Source organism: Lissotriton helveticus, chromosome 7, assembly GCF_964261635.1.
Source record: "Lissotriton helveticus chromosome 7, aLisHel1.1, whole genome shotgun sequence".
Taxonomy (NCBI): domain Eukaryota; kingdom Metazoa; phylum Chordata; class Amphibia; order Caudata; family Salamandridae; genus Lissotriton; species Lissotriton helveticus.
Window position 1 is genome coordinate 972,386,825 of NC_136068.1, and position 17,977 is coordinate 972,404,801.

Genomic DNA, 17,977 nt, shown 5'->3' on the forward strand with positions numbered 1-17,977 from the left:
CTAGGGGAGAGTCAACAGATATTACATTCCGAGGGCAGACTGAGGTGGTGCTGATTGATGCTGAGGTGGTGGTGTGCTGATGTGGAGGTGATGGTGGTGGTGAATGATACTCAAGTGGTGCCGAGTGATGCTGAGTCAGTTATGAGGTGGTGGAATGCTGGTGCGGAGGTGATGCTCAGGTGATGCTGAGTGACACTGAGGTGGCGCTGAGTGATGCTGAGGTGGTGCTGAGTGATGCTGTGGTGCTGAGTCATGCTGAGGTGGTGGTGCTGCTCTGGTGCTCAGGTGGTGCAGTGGTGAGGTGATGCTGCACTGATGCTTGGTGGTGCTCTGCTGATGCTCAAGTGGTGCTGCATTGGTGCTGAATTGCTGCTGAGGTGGAGCTGTGCTGGAGCTGACGTGGGGCTGCACTGGTGGTGGTGCACTGATCCGGAGGTGGTGCTGTGCTGATGTTGAGATGGTGCACTGATGTTGAGGTGGTGCTGCTCTGATGCTGAGTTGGTGCTGCACTGGAGGAGGTAGTGCTGTGTTGATACTGAGATGGTGCTGTGCTGATGCCGAGGTGGTGCTGTGGTGGAGGTCAGGTGATGCTGAGAAATACTGAGGTGGTACTGAGTGATGCTGCACTGGTGGTGGTGCCCTGATGAGGAGGTGGGTACTGTGCTGATACTGACATGGTGCTGTGCCGATGCTGAGGTGGTGCTGTGGTGGTGCTCGGGTAGAAAAAGTAGTGCAACGAAGCTCACATACATGGCAAATAGTGAAATAATCCAGTATTACTATACTGAGGTGGTGCTGAGGGATGCTGAGGTGGCTCTGTGCTGATGCTGAGATGGCGCTGTGCTGATGCTGAGGTGGTGCTGCGCTGATGCTGAGATGGCGCTGTGCTGATGCTGTGCTGGTGCTGAGGTGGTGCTGCGCTGATGCTGTGGTGGGGTGCACTGGTGCTGAGTTGGTGCTGTGCTGGTGGTGGTGCACTGATGCAGAGGTGGTGCTGTGCTGATGCAGAGATGGTGCTGTGGTGATGTTGAGTGATGCTGAGGAGATGCTGCACTGGTGCTGATTGATGCTGTAGTAGCGCTGAGGGATGCAATGCGGGTGCTGCGCTGATGCTGAGGTCGTGGATCTGCACGGATGCTGAGGTAGTGCTGCACTGATAGTGAGATAGTGCTGCATTGGTACAGAGGTGGTGCTGAGGTGGTGTGCTGGTGTTGAGGTGGTGCTGTACTGGGGCTGAGTAATGTTGAGGTTGTGCTGTGCTGATGCTCAGGTGCTACTGAGTGATGCACTGGTGGTGCTGCGGTAGTGCTGCTAAAGTGGTGCTGAGTGACAATGACTGGTGTTGAAGTGGTGCTGTGCTGATGCGGAGGTAGTGCTGCGCTGAGGCGGAGGTGGGGTTGCACTGTCTACTTGCAGGATATATTGTTAAGTAACCTCATATTACATGCCGCGTTTGGAGAGTATGAGGAGGCATCCCTTGATATTGTTTTTTTTTCATCAATGATTGAAAACTAAAAGAAAGCATCAAAAGTTGAAAGCATGAATTTTAAAGCTGCTTCCATTTTCATAAAATGGGGCATTAACAGCATGTTTACCTCTTTAATCGTATCCAAGTAATCACGCTGTCAAAACCACAAGGTAAATGGGTTGATCCTACTGGCGACCGTCTTCCTAAACTACACTTCCATTATGTAAGTATATTATTTAAGGTTTGGACATTTGAGCTAATGAAACCAAAAATATTATAGGATGGAAAATAACATAACCTCTGGCAGAGAAAGTGTTTGTGAAACTAAAGACAGTGTAAAACAAGAAAAGGATATGATTTGCAGCTTTTGGCTGAGTGCGTTTGGAAAGTCAAACAAGTCGAGGCAAAAGAAAAAGTAGTGCAACGAAGCTCACATATATGGCAGATAGTGAAACAATCCATGTAACAGGGCCAGTCTCCAGGGCGTGACCAAAACCGCAAAACGGAGGACAAATGTAAACTATTCACCAACATAAATGAAGGAATTTCAAAAGGCACATGAAAGAATGAATGAATATGGATGGGTGTGCTGAAAGCCCATACAGCAGATACAGCATCTCCTGAGAGAAAGCGCATGCTCTGCCTAGGTGAGACCTTAAAAAGAAACTCACATAAGCGTTGCACATCATTATTAGAGAGATGCCTCCCAAACTGATATTGAGAATTCATAAAGATGACTCATTACACTAAATTCATGTGTGGTATCTTCAGCTTTTCCAAGTATTTTTAGCCTTCTAATCTTTGAATTCTTGGATTTGTACCTCATTTTTATAATCGTAGGCATAGGTTCCTTAGGACATTATGAGACACTGAAGGAATGGCACCAGCAGTGCTCAGCAGGACTATCGTCTTTTAGTCAGACAAGTTGTGCCCTAATCAGAATATTAATGCAAGCAAGCACTACCACCCTTTATCCTCTTTCAAGCATTGACTGCCACCTCAAGATTGATATCAAAAGTTGTATGTTTCTCATATCCAGGGGGCATGGCAGAATAGGCATAATTTAACTATATTTATGTAGTGCTTATTACCCCTGAACAGGAGTTGAAGCACTTTAGGGCAAGTAGCACACTACTCTGGAACCCAAGATTTTGTGAAAGTAGGTGAAAGAAATGAGTTTCACAAAGCTTAAAATGGAAGACATTTGCCACAAATACAGAGTTAAAAAACCAAAATCGCAATGTTTGGGAACAGGGTGCTATGCTATGGTGTTTTCCTTTTTAACCTATACTTTCATGAATAATGAACATTCTTAGCGAAACATGATGGGTGAAATGCTTTAAGTAATATCAACCACTGGTAACTACTTGGGCCACATTCCAATCCATTGGTTTTTTTACGGCCACTTTGCCACTCCAGACAGAGACAAGCCACATGCAATCCATGTGTGGTACTGCTCCAATAGGTAAAATCCAGTCTGTACTTCAAAGGCTGGGGTGCCTCTAGAAGGGAGAGTTTGGCACATAGGAGCTTCTTCTTATTTATTTTTAGCTTCTGAGGCAAAGTCTTCTCATATGTCACATTTGTGTGGCCAGCAATACTATCTGATGAAGAATACATTTTTATGACAGCAGAAGAGAAGAGAGCTTTTGCTAAAGTCTAGGTACCATCACTTCTCTGAATCAGACATTTCTTAAGGATCCAAAGTTGGATACTGGGCTTTAAGGAATTCCTGGATATCAAACAGACCTTCTGAGGGCATCATCGATGGGTGGATCAGGAGCTGAAAACATTTAATGGATGAGGGACGTCCAGCAACCTTAGGTTTCCTAGGATGTGAGCCACAAAAGAGGAGCTCTTGGCAGGGATGACCTTCTGCCATGATCTCCTCTTTTATGTATTTGCATGCAACAGCTAGGTCAGCAAGAACTTAAGGGGTATCCTCCGGCACACACATTATCCATTTCATGATGAGGCATCTTTGGGGCAAGTGTCTGGAAAACGTTGATAAAGAACAGCCTCTACAGTCTAGGACATTAACGGTTGACTCTGCTGATGATTGTAAAACTAGAACAACCTCCCAAAGCCATCATGTTGGGACTTGGTGAATATTTAATGTATGTGGAACAATGGACATCAGAGAATCATCCCAAACTTAACTCCTCAAAAATAGAAATACCCAACCATCGATTCTGACAAAATCATAACCTTACTTTTACGCTGCCTCTTGAAATGGGGCAGCCATGGATGATTCCAAGTGAAGTCAAACAGCATGATGTGATCATGGACTTAATCCCCCATTTGGATTCCAAATAAACAAAGTAACAAGATGTACTTTATATGCAATAATACTCTGACTTATCTTCCCCTACATAAGTATTTAACACTGATTATAGGCATTTCTGGTTCTATTGATATTTAATCTGGACCACGCAAATGGACTCTACATTATACTCTCTCAAAACGAATAGGCCAGCTACAAAGAGACCAGAATACAGCAGCCAGACAAGTCAGTATCTTAAAGAGATAGGGACATATTACTCCAGCTCTCAGGGTTCCTCACTGGTTACCAGTCATAATGAAATCTAAATTGTTGTTCTTTGAGGTCATGTCTTTGGAAGAAGTGACAGCTTCATTTGCGAAATGTAAATCAGGGTCCCGAAACTATCTTGTACCAACTCATATCCTGTAGTCCATCTCGGATATTATAGCACCGATATATTTGGAGGTATTTGCTATCTCCCTCCATTCAAGCATCATGCAAGATGATTGGAAGAGAGCTAATGTGATTCCTTTGTTCAAAAAGGGTAATACCGACCCTGAATTGTTGGTAAACTTCAGATCAGTCTCTCTGCTCCCAGCTGCATCAAAGGTCTTGGAAAAGCTGGTGAACCAACAACTTACCATCTTTCTGGCTCAGAAAAATGTGCTCCATCCCTTCCAATCAGGATGTAGAGCATGCCACAGCACAGAGACAACATTATTAGAGGTTTCAGAATCTATTAAGACCAGTTTGGGCTCTGGCCTTAATAATGCTCTGGTGTTGTTGGACCTGTCAGCCACATGTGATACAGGAGATCATAACATCTTGCTGTACCTGTTAGAACACCTTGGGATTACATACTCAGCCTTAAGCTGGCTTGGTTCTTTTCTTGAGGGATGAGAGCAGGTAGTCTGGATGAAGACGTATACCTCTGGAGCAGAGATGTTGAAGTGGGGAGTGCCGCAAGACTCCTCCCTTAATCCCACATTCTTCAACATTTACATTACACCCTTGGCATATTTGGTTAAATCCTTTGACATCAAAGTAATTTCATACGCAGATGATAAGCAGCTCCTGCTCACATATGTTGAGGATACTGCAGATGCACAGGATGAATCTGCATGTTGCATGGTAGCACTGCTTGATTGGCTGAAAACCAATAAATTGCAGTGCTACCCTGACAAAACTAAAATTTTATTGTTTGAAATGAATCCCCTTCCAGGATGGGCAGGAGCATGGCTTTACAGTATCCCCCCCCCCCCCCCCAACCGAGCAGTGGCTAGAAATCTGGCCGTTATGTTCAATTCTCAACTTTCATTCAGTGCCTAGGTGGCAGCAGTTGTGAAGTCGTGCTTCTAGATTTTCCACATGCGGAAGAAGGTTCTTAACTTTCTTCTGCATGATGCACATGGCACGGTGGTCAGCACACAAATTCTCTCTAGACTGGACTACACCAACGTTTTGTACTTGGGTCTTCTGGAATATCTGATCCAGTGGTTACAAGTTATGCAGAACATGGCAGATTGCATACTTTATAAACTACCCAAATCCACATTGGTGTGCTTATTTCAGGAGAGATTGCACTGACTGCCAGTTTGACAACGCATAATGTACAAGACATTGACTTTGACGCATCAAGCTTTGCATAACAAAGGGCCTATGTATCTAAATGAGAGGATTAAGGGATACAGACCAGGGAGGTCCCTGCGTTCCAGTAATGCAGGCGTAATCATTATTCCCCTTTTAAAAAAACAAAGCAGAGGAGGCTCCTATTTCACTGTCAAATCAGCCGGTTGACAGGATTAGTTGCCTGGACATAGGAGGTCCATTACAGAGGAATTAGAACTTAAGAAAGAGCTGAAAATATTCTTATTAAAACTTTAGTTATTGTAAGACTTCTGCGGCTCTCTTTTTCTTTCCATCTCTAGCTGCCTAGAGCATTGGGACCTCATTTAAATAGTCATGCGCTATAGAAGAATACCCATTTCTTTCATTCATTCATATCCTTCATAGCCCTTTGCATTGCCTGTAGGACAATTATTGGAATGTGAGCAATCTTTTAATAATTGAAACTCAGGTCAAACAACCAAATCAGAAATCTGAGATCAAACAGGCCCCACATATGATAAACCTCAACCCTTATCAAACTAGCATTTGCAATGCAATAGGTCTCGCATTTACAAGAACTTGAGCTATTGGCATGTATATAAATGCGAGACCTATTGAATTGTGCTAGAAATGGGGGTCTCTAGTTGGCAGCGGTAGATATCTTTGTCCAAATAGGGACCCTTGCTTCTAGTCATGGTAAGGGGGATACACTTCTAAAATAACCCCTGCTCACCCCCCTTGGTAGCTTGGCACGAGCAGACAGGCTTATCTCAGGGGCAGTGTGTAAAGCATTTGTGAACACATACAGTAATACAGTGAAAACACCACAAATGGACACCACACCAGTTTAGAAAAATAAGTAATCTTTATCTAAATCAAAAACAAGACCAAACAACAATAGTCCTTTGTTCTCTGAAGGCAGGGATTGTCTGTGGACAGCCAAAACCAATTCTGTCCTCACTGGTGCAGCTTCCTGGCAGGAGGTGCAGACAGCATTGTTGAAGGCAGACAAGGCCCATTCAGGTGAAGGAAATCTCCTCCTCTTACTCTAAATGCAGCCAAGTTCTATTAAGCCCAGCCCTGACTTATCTGACTTCTGGAGCCTCTGCCCCTCTCCAGCACCTGTCATCCAAAAGCCAGACATGCAATACACAAACCTAGCAGAGGCACACTGGATGGTTAGGCAAGAAAATACCTACTTTCTAATAGTGGTATTTTCAAACACAGAATGTAAAAATCACCCTCACTAAAATATGCATTCTAACATTCTGAGTTCAGGCATACTACACTTTATTTTTCTACCCTGTTCCTAGGGCCAGTTATGTTTATAAGATGTTATAAACAAACTCCCCATTCTGTCCTATGGGAACAGGTAGCCTTGCAATAATGAAAAACAGATTTGGCAGTAATTCACTATCAGAACATGCCACACACACCAGAGCATGTCCTACCGTTTACATACATTGCACCCTGGGGTACCTTGGGCCTACCTTAGGGGTGACTAACATGTAGAGAAGGGAAGGCTTAGGGACTGGTAAGTGTGTGCACTTGCCAAGTCGACATGGCAGTTCCAGACTGCACACAGGCTCTGCAATGGCAGGCCATTGTTACGTTTTACAGGCTGCCTCTGTGGGTGGCACAATCAGTGCTTCAGCCCACTAGCAGCATTTGATTTACAGGCCCTGGGCACACACAGTGCACTCTGCTAGGGTCTGAAAAGTAAATCAGACATGCCAATCATGGGATCACTAATCCGTAACAACAATTTATAAAGGTAGCACTTGCACTTTGGCACTGAACAGCAGTGGCAAAGTGCCCAAAGCATCTAGACCAGCAAAACGGAGTCCAACATACAGCAAAAACACAGGCGGCAACAGCAAAAAATGGAAGGCAGACCAACACCAATGATGTCAGGTCTAACATGTGTGCCCTCCAGCTGAAATGTGGGGAGAACTACTCACCCTCTTGGGAGTTCTCTTCACTAAGGCAGAAAAATCTGGACAGACCGTCAGCATTGGTGTGTTCTGTACCAGGGCGGTGTTCCACCGTGAAGTCCATACCCTGTAGGGAAATGGCCCACCTCAACATCTTTGGATTCCCACCCCTCATTTGCATCAACCATCTGGGGGGCCTGTGGCCTATCTGAACCCGGAAGTGAGTCCCAAACAAGTATGGTCTCAGCTTCACAGCAAATGCCTCACGCTCAATCACACTCCACCTCTGTTCCCGTGGAAGTAACCTACTAACGAAGGCAACAGGTTCGTCTAGGCCCTCCTTATTTAGCTGTGAGAGCACTGCTCCCACACCATGCTCTGAAGCATCTGTCTGCACAATGAATTCCTTTGAGAAGTTGAGCGCCTGAAGCAGGGGCACCGTGCACATGGAAGATTTTAGGGCAATAAAAGCCTTCTGGGAGGCGTCAGTCCAGTTCACCTTCCTGGGCTGCTTCCTGGAAGTCAGCTCTGTCAAGGGGGCAATATTGGAACCATAAACCTTGACAAATCTCCTTTAATACACGGTGAGTCCTAAAAAGGCTCTCACCTCTGTCTGGGTCTTGGGGGGCTCCCAAGCCAGAATTGTATCAATCTTGGGCTGTCGGGGTGCCACCTGTCCGCTTTACACCTGGTGTCCCAAGCACACCATGGAACCCTGTCCGATCTGGCACTTACTCGCCTTGATATGAGGCCTGTCCTCTTCAGAGCCTTCAACATTTCCCAGAGGTGGTGCAGATGTTCCTCCCAAGTGGCATTGAACACTGCGATTTCATCCAGGTGGGCGGCACTGAAATCCTCCAGTCCAGCCAACACCTGGTTGAACAACCTCTGAAAGGTGGCAGGGGCAATCTTCAACCCAAAGGGCATTACCCAGAATTGAAAGTGCCCTCTGGCATTGAGAATACTGACCTCTCCTTTGCCCCATCAGTTAAGGCCAGTACCCGGACATTAAATCAAATGTACTGAGGTACCGGGCAGCTCCTAACTGATCGAGGAGCTCATCAGCTCTGGGGATGGGGTGTGCGTCAGTCGTGGTGACCGAATTGAGCCCTTGGTAGTTCACACAGAACCGGAGTCCTGGGGTGGCACAGGGTGCGGCAGCCTTTGGGACCAAGACCACTGGGCTGGCCCAAAGGCTGTTTGAGGGCTCAATCACCCCTAGTGCTAACATCTTGGAGACTTCCTCCTTGATGCAAGCCTTGACCCTGTGAGTCACTCTGTAAATTTTGTGCTTCACAGGAGGACTGTCCCCAGTGTCCACATCATGGACACACCACTGAGTGATACCAGGGGTCAGGGACAACAGAGCAGCAAACTGTCCCAACAGTTGGTGACAGACATTATGATGTTCAGGAGTCAGGGCGGGGGAGAGTGATACACCATCCACTGACCAATCGTGCTCCTTGGTAGACAGGAGGTCAGGAAGAGGCTCAGTCTCCTCTTCCATTCCAGCATCTGTTGCTAGGAGCATGCCCACTTCGGACCTCTCCATGTGGGGCTTCAGGCGGTTCACATGCAGGACCCACAAAAGGTTCCTTGGAGACTACAAGTCTACCAAGTAGGTGACATTGCTCTTGCGCCCCACCACCTCAAAGGGGCCGGTCCAATCATCCTGGCACGCACAAGGCTCCACTTGAGCCATGACCCACACTTTCTGTCCAGGCTGAAACTCAATCAGAGTGGCATTCTGATCATACCAATGTTTCATCTCCTCCTGGTTGGCTTTCAGATTCACCTGAGCGAGTTGTCTGAAGTGCTTACTCTGGTTTCTGAAGGCCAGCATGTAGCTATATAAAACCTGGGCAAGTTTACTGGGAGGTTTCTCCTAGCCTTCTTTGACCATACTCAGAGGTCCTCTTACAGGATGACCGTACAGCAGTTCAAAGAGACTGAACCCTAAAGACTTCTGGGGCACCTCTCTGTAAGCAAAAAGAAGGTGTGGTACGAGGACGTCACACTTACGCCTTTTGGGTTCACCAAGACCCATAATCAGGCTCTTTAAGGTACGGTTGAAACTCTCAAACAGCCCATTACCTTGGGGGTGGGAAGGAGTAGTGAAATTATAGGTAACACTGCACTCCTGCCACAGGGACTTCATATACTTTGATATGAAGTTGGTATCACGGTCGGACACCACCTTTCTGGGGAACCCCACATGGGAGAAAATCCCCATCAACACATCGCCCACCATGGGGCCCCTCACAGTACGGAGAGGTATGGCTTCTGGGTTCCAGGTGGCATGGTCCACCAAGACCAGGATGAACCTGTTGCCCATGGCTGTCTTGGGTTCCAGAGGCCCCACAATGTCAATACCCACCCTCTCAAAGGGGGTGATGACCACAAGGAAAGGTTGGAGAGGACCCTAACATTTCCTCCCACTCTTACCACTTGCTTGGCAAGTCTGGAAAGACCTACAATGAGTATCAGAACTCTTACACATTTGGGGCCAGTAAAAGTAGGTGACAAGTCTCTCAAAGGTGTTGTCTTGCCCCAAATGTCCTGCCAAAGGCACATCATGAGTCATACCCAGTAGGAAGGCTCTGAAGCACTGGGATACCACCAGCACACGGGCTGACCCAGGCTCAGTAACCTTGGGCTCACTATACAGGAGACCATTCTCCCAGTATATCCTTTGTGATCCAGACTGATCACCTGCTGCCTGGTTTGCAGCCTGTTGCTGCAATCCAACACGAGTAGGGCATTTCTGCTGCTCCTCACAGAATTCCTCCCTGGAGGGACCTCCTTTCTGCGGCCAAAGGGTCAGCTCAGGCAGGTCCCACAGTTCAGCAACTTGTTCTCCTGTAGGCGCCACAGCATCCCCATCAAGGTCTGCCTCCTCCTGGACCGTGGGAACTTCAGGGCCTGGTTTCCCGCGACCCCTGTCTCTTCTCTTCCTGGCAGGCACCCAGGCCACTCTTTCAGGCTCCAGGTCCTCTTGAATTCCCTTACCGGCTGCCATTGACCGAGTGGTCACGCATGCCCACTCAGGCAGACACATCTCTAAATGAGACCTCCGCTCCACCTTCGCCAAGGTGAGCTCTCCAAATCATTAACTAGCAGACAGTCAACAGGCATGGCTGGCCTCACAGCTACTTTCAAGGTACCTGAGACCTCCTCACACTCAAAGGGAACCTGTGCCACTTTACAGAGGCACTCTGAATTGTCAGCGGCAACTAATGAGTAGAATGCGTTGGGGACCACCTGCTCTTCAGACACCAGCCAACAACTGACAGCTGTCACACTGGCTCCAGTGTCCCTCAGAGCTTCCACACTATGGCCATTGATGTTCACCCACTGCCTTTACTTCTTAGTGTTATCCGGCAGGTGACCTCTTGGGATCATCTCACTGTCTCCTAAGGAGACCAGGGACATCTCTGCGGGACCCCATCCCTCTTGGACTCCCAAATCCTCCAATAAGGCTACACTAGCCATCTGCCGGGGCGGTGCACCAGTGGATGCAGTGGTAACCTTTTTGGGACACCTAGGATCCCCTTGGAAGTAGACCACCTGACCACAACCATAACATGTCCTGGAATCCCTATGAACAGGCTTACCTGTTGGGCCCATGGCTTCTTTTCAGGGGGAGGCTGGGAACCCTTACCTTGGTTCCCTTGGGGATTACTTTGGAGCCCTTTTTGGAACTACTTCTGTTTACTCTTGTCCCCCCCACTCTTCTGCTGGGGAGCCTGCCCACCTTTGGCCGAGTCTCCCACACTACCCTTTGGACCCTGGTGCTGACCCAGGGGTCCGCCTCCTCTGCAAGCTTCAGGGGGTCAGTCAGATTCCTATCAATCAAGTGCTGGCATAGCTCTGGAAAACAATTATCTGACAAGTGCTCCCATGCAACCAAATCATAGAGCACCTGAAAATCATTCACCTTGCTTCCCTTTACCCAACCATCTAATGCTCTGCAAAAGTAGGACACATACTTCACCCAAGTACTGGACTCCAGCTTCCTACAATTCCTGAATTTCTGTCTGTACAGCTCTGGGGTCAATCCATACCTGGCTACTAAGGCTTCCTTCATTGGGGCATAGGACATCTGATCCTCAGTGGGCAATGCTAACAATGTCTTCCTTCCTTCACCCAGGGGCGTAACACAGGCCCACATCTCCTGCAGTGCGGGGGGCCTTGAGCTGCAGGGGGCCCCCTCAGCACAGTACTCTCAGACCTGAGCGCTCCGTATTAAATCCGGAGTAGGGCCCCTCCGCGTGCACTGCCAAGAAGCCATGTGTGAAATCTAAACTCAGTCATGGCTTTTAGTTCTCTTCCTCTTCCTTTTCTGCCTTTTGCTCTCTTGCTCTGGGTCAAAGTCTGATGATGAAAAATAGCCACAGCCTCAAAAATGAGCCCCAAACTCTAATGAATGAGCATCAATGCCTACCACCCTCAACCACCCACAAATTAAGCAGTGGCAGGGGAATGCTGTACAAACATTTAAGTAGGAGCATCAATCTCAAACACAAAGAGTTATACTTTGAGCAACCTAGTGCGGGGCTCAAGGATGCTTGAGGCACCAGGCCATGAAGTGATTTATCCTGAGTCACAATATATATATATATATATATATATATATATATATATATATATATTTCCAAGAGAAATGGCCCCAGTTAGGACTCTCAGGCGCTCTTATGGCGTTGCAGTTCAGGTGCAGCAGAGTCTTGCTGCTTGAAAATGAATCAGTTTTCTTGCGCGCACGCACCAATACTCGAAATGTGCTTACTGTTGTTTTAATCTCATAGCAGTATCTCCAGCATCACACCTTATATTCCATCACCTGCCCTTGTGGGCGTTACCATCTCCCTGGCTTTCTGGGTGTTGTAGTGCTCTCAAAGTAATCCCATGTGGGTGCATTGCTTGGAGTCTTTTAATAAAACAAAATAGTTCTTGCCTTCTCTCCAAGACGGCTCCTGCCACGCTTTGTGGACTGTCAAACAGAGCTTACTGAACTGACTTCTTCCCTGTCAAGGAGTCAATTCCACTTCGTTCAAAACATAATAAAGAGAGCATCATCTGTACTTTCCCTAAATGCAGCCCAGGTCTATTCAGCCCAGCCCTGACTCATCAGCCTTTCGGAGCCACTGCTCTTCTCCAGCCCCTGTCATTCAAAAGCCAGACATGCAATACACAAACCTAGCAGATTTTGATAAAATGGTCCATACTATGTGTTCCCAACTAGATTAACGAGGAGTTTCCATTTGCGTGATTTGCACATAACACAGCAAATTTGCACAATATATAAAAATGGTGTATATATATATATATTTTTTTATACGATTTTAACCTGATGTATATGAATTGCTTAACATCTTAATTGATGATGTATTTTAATCAATTTATTAATATGGAAATGACGTTGGTGTAGCAGTGGGAACATTGAATGAAACAAGCACAAAGAAGGAACTACTTTCCTTTGAAAAATGCCATGTTTTGTATCTTCAATTCCATAGTTGAATGTGTAATGCATTTGGACCATACAAAAATGTTCAGAAGTGGACAAATCTCAATGTATGAGTGCTATTGAACCAGGCTGAAGTCTGTTTTTTATTTCCACAGGCCATGGTGTCAGCTGACTGTGTATTAGCACTTTAAAAGTGATGGGTGTACAATCGGACCATGTCATGTGATCAAGGGGCGGAGGTCCCGAAACGCGTCATGGCGGCGTGTTCTCTGCACAATAGGATGGAATAAACTTTAAATTTTGCAAAACTATCCGTGTGGGTCCGGTTTCGTTGTTGTTCTGAGGGTGATTCTTCGGGACTTGACGGAGTTCGTGGCACGTTATTACACCGACAGCTTCTGGGTGTTTACCGGACCCCTTCAGTAACTTGGGCGAAAGCGGAAGGAAGCAGGTTTGCGGGTTTCCAGCAAAATTCGACAGCTCTGGTAGGAGCAACCGCAGCAGCCCCCGACGAGCGGAAATCCCCTGGAGCAAAGACTGCACTGAAAGGCGAGGCGGTTCCCACGGCTGTGGTAGAGCCGACGCCGCGAAGAGCAGTCAACGGCTTGGTGAGGGGCCGCGGGGAATCGTATTCGGGACTGAAGGAGGAAGCGGCGCTGTGTGAGGGGTTATTCACATCCTCGTTACACATAACCGAGTGCATACACACATCCGTTAATTACGAACATTTGAAGTGCAGAGACCATGGCCGCCGCTGATGTGGTCAGAAACCGCGAGGAGGCGGCTATCGGAATGTTTGACAATGCCCCTATTGTTGACAACGACCCCAAGGGATTGGTGACACCATTAAATACGGGGACTAACGCAATGAAAGAACTTTTTAAAAAATTAGAAAAAGCTATGCGGGCGGAACAGTCGAAGTGGTGGGAAAAGAAATCACTGTCCCGCTACTTAGAGGTTGGTCGTGCCCCACGAGGCTTAAGAAGTTTGTTAGCCCCCAGCTTCGAGAACCCGGACCCAGAAATGTTGATCGAGTGGGCGGGATGTAACTTGGACTACTCGAGCGGATTATTAAAAATCCTGATCAAATATGCGGAGAGCGATGGAGAGAAATTGGGGGTGAAAATAAATGATTTAAATGAACAGATTAAACAATTGAATGATGCGGAACAGGAAAAACGATTGCGTGAGACGATGACACAACGACTCACCAAAGAAGAGGAGGTAATCAAGAGAAGGAAAACCTTCAAGTTTCAGAGGGACAAACTCGATTACCAGAATGGCCGCATTTTTACCTTTTCGAAAAAATACGATCAACCAAAGGTACCGACCGGCGTTCCCTCAGGAGGTGCAGGGCAGAGCAGCAGTAGGAACATAAGCCCGTCAACATCTGAATCAAACTTAAGTTCTATACCGGGCAGTGAATCAGAGAATGAGCAACGCAATATGAATGAGGCGGTGGGGTTTACCAAGCGGTCGTTGGGAGAGGAGGTGGAGTGCCTACGAAACGACCGCAGACAGACCCTAAGATCACACACCGCTGGCATGAAAACAGGCAGAAACGCAACCTCAAACGCAAGTGGCGGAGGAGAAGGCGAGCAGCACACCGGAAAGAAGAAACCAGCTGCACAGGGTCGGGGTCGCAAACGCTGGAACCGCAAATGAATGCACAAGTAAGCAACAGACTTTCTGTGATTAATCTGTCAAATGTTCGTTTAACTGACAATGAGGTTAAAACTTTATCATTGGGCTTAACCTATTGCCCCCCATGTACATTCAATTATGCGCAAACAAGAATGGACTTTTTTAAGTACATAAGGAAATTGAAACTAAGAAAGCTATTCATGCAGAACAAGCTTAAGATGCGCAAACCATTGCATGACAAGATCAGAACTGATCCGGATATGGGTACCTGTTTAGCAGGAGAGGTTGAGCTATATGTGGACTTGGTCGATTTGAACATAGAAGGGGGAACCCTGGTGGACACCGAGAGGGAACAGGTGTTAACAACAAATGCCCCAGGGGCCACAGGTTTTAGACCAAAATCGACATTTAACCCCATATCCGTGTATGACAACATAGAAGTCTTCAACAATCTGGTGATTTCTGACTTAAAGGATCTGCATCAGGCTTCTAAGACAAAAGACATTAAATACAGCAAAAAGTGTAATAATGCCTATGGAAGTCTAATGAAGAAGCTACAGGGGGAGAATAGTGTGATCATTAAGCAATCAGATAAGGGGGGCAACATTGTCCTGTGGCCTAAACAAATGTATATGGAAGAGGCTCTACTGCAATTGAATGATAGAAATTGTTATTGTAGGAGCGATTGGCGAACAGCTAAACAGGCGTGGGAGGCTTTCCACACCAGATTGTATGCATGGAAGGGTATGGGATTACTAAGTGGGGATGAGCAAAAATTTCTCAAATCAAATTACCCTGTGATCCCTGTGTTTTATATGATCCCAAAGATCCACAAGAGTGTGACCAAACCACCAGGGAGGCCCATTATCTCCGCTAGACAGGGTCCTTTTGAGAATGCCTCGAAGTATATTGACCATTTTCTACAGGAGCATGTGAGGATGCTTCCTTCATATATCAGGGATACTGGTGACTTTCTGGATAAGATCAGAACCTTGGAGTGGAAGGAAGATTACTTATTACTAACGCTAGATGTAACTTCCTTATACACCAGCATTAATCATGATGATGGTCTGAGGGCGGTGAAACACTATTTGAAGCGTAGACCTGCATGCATGCTACAGCACAATAACATGGTCAGTGAGATGACAGAAATCTGCCTCAAGAGCAACTTTTTCTTGTTCCAAAAACAGGTATTCCAGCAACTGAGGGGAGTTGCCATGGGGGCCTGCTTCTCCCCGAGCTATGCCTGTCTGCATATGGGGCTTTGGGAGGAGCAGGTCCTAGCAAAAACCTTTGCGAGTACAATGGCTAACAACATCATAGCCTGGTACAGGTTCATTGATGACCTTTTTATTGTTTGGAGGGGGTCAGAGGAAGGGGCAACCAGGTTCATAACTGAGATCAATATAAACAATTTGAACCTACAATTCACGGGCCAGATCAGCAGCACGAAGGTTGCCTTTTTGGATGTGGAGGTGAGCATTGTGAATGGTAGGTTGGTGACTGACCTACATCGCAAATTGACAGCAGGAAACACAGTGTTACACGCCACCAGCCACCACCCAGCACATCTAATTCGCAGCATCCCCTACGGGGAGATGCTGAGAATCAGAAGAATCTGCAGCACAGATGAAAGCTGTGAGATAGCACAGAGAGCCAGCAGCACAAGGTTTATTGAAAGAGGCTATTCGCAACCAATGGTGGAGAGGGCCATGAGGCGTGCTAATTTAACTGCAGGGCACGGCCAATCAGCGGATGCTGATCCTACACTAATTTTGGAGAGGGAGTCTGGTCAACCTAGACTGATAACAGCATACAGCAGACAGCACAAAGCAATACTAAACATCATTCGTAAAAACTGGCAGGTAGTCAAGGGTGATCCGGTTATTGGGGGGACCCTTGCCAATAGACCGGCTATAACATACAGTAGAGCCAGATCTATGAGTGATATGTTAGTGAAGAGCAGCCCGGAGATAGCCAATGACAACTGGCTAGGGAAGAGCAAGGGCTTTCTCAAATGTGCAGTCTGCAAGGCATGTAAGATAGGCAAGAATAGAACTACCTATACTACAGCCTTTAACAATGAGGTGAAAGAAATTAAAAAGAAAATCACCTGTAAATCAGACTTCGTCATCTATGTGCTGGAATGTGCTTGTGGCCTGCGCTACGTGGGCAGCACGAAGTTGCAGGTTCACAAGCGCATTCTTCAGCACCTGAGAGCGGTCACTAACAAGGATGAGGCTTACCCTGTGGCTAGGCATGTCAACACTGTTCACGGGGGAGATATAGGATGTTTGCAGTACTTTGCCATTGATATGGTCCCGCCACTGCGCAGAGGCGGGGATAGAGAGGCTCAGCTGCGAGTTCTAGAAACCCGCTATATATTGGAGTTGAATTCCAAAACCCCGAACGGTTTGAATCAAACGGAAGACTTACATTCTTGTCTTTATTAGGGATCTAATCATTCATACCGTCTGAGCCTCTTGGCTATGAGCTACTGCAAACTAACTGAGATACAAATGAGTCGGACATGCAGATAGCCGTCCTCCTATTTTTAACTCTGTTTTATGGTGGTGGGAACAACAACAATTATTGTTTCACTGGGGAATAGGGTTTTGTTTATCACAATGATTATTGTGATAAAGTTCTTTTTTTCAGTGCACCAGCTGTTGAACCCATGATATGGCAGTGTGGAGGCAGTGGTTATGAGTAGCACGAAATGCCCACTGGGGCACAATTTTGATAAAATGGTCCATACTATGTGTTCCCAACTAGATTAACGAGGAGTTTCCATTTGCGTGATTTGCACATAACACAGCAAATTTGCACAATATATAAAAATGGTGTATATATATATATATTTTTTTTTATACGATTTTAACCTGATGTATATGAATTGCTTAACGTCTTAATTGATGATGTATTTTAATCAATTTATTAATATGGAAATGACGTTGGTGTAGCAGTGGGAACATTGAATGAAACAAGCACAAAGAAGGAACTACTTTCCTTTGAAAAATGCCATGTTTTGTATCTTCAATTCCATAGTTGAATGTGTAATGCATTTGGACCATACAAAAATGTTCAGAAGTGGACAAATCTCAATGTATGAGTGCTATTGAACCAGGCTGAAGTCTGTTTTTTATTTCCACAGGCCATGGTGTCAGCTGACTGTGTATTAGCACTTTAAAAGTGATGGGTGTACAATCGGACCATGTCATGTGATCAAGGGGCGGAGGTCCCGAAACGCGTCATGGCGGCGTGTTCTCTGCACAATAGGATGAAATAAACTTTAAATTTTGCAAAACTATCCGTGTGGGTCCGGTTTCGTTGTTGTTCTGAGGGTGATTCTTCGGGACTTGACGGAGTTCGTGGCACGCATATATATATATATATATATATATATATATTTCCAAGAGAAATGGCCCCAGTTAGGACTCTCAGGCGCTCTTATGGCGTTGCAGTTCAGGTGCAGCAGAGTCTTGCTGCTTGAAAATGAATCAGTTTTCTTGCGCGCACGCAAAAAGTATCCTGCGCACTCCCAGCTCTCTCCACCACAGATCACCAATACTCGAAATGTGCTTACTGTTGTTTTA

General features: G+C 46.4%; 1 protein-coding gene across 1 annotated transcript in view; it reads left to right on the top strand.

Annotated features, from left to right (window-relative positions):
• The window catches only part of LOC144769461 (uncharacterized), a 31,835-nt gene extending 14,171 nt beyond the window's left edge, over positions 1-17,664 (top strand). Inside the window, exons 2-3 of the mRNA XM_078653571.1 lie at positions 12,893-14,410; positions 17,536-17,664. Of these exons, the coding sequence (XP_078509697.1) occupies positions 13,482-14,402 (921 nt within the window). The 5' untranslated portion in view covers positions 12,893-13,481 and the 3' untranslated portion in view covers positions 14,403-14,410; positions 17,536-17,664. The remainder of the gene's footprint in view (positions 1-12,892; positions 14,411-17,535) is intronic.
• The last annotated feature ends 313 nt before the right edge of the window (positions 17,665-17,977 follow it).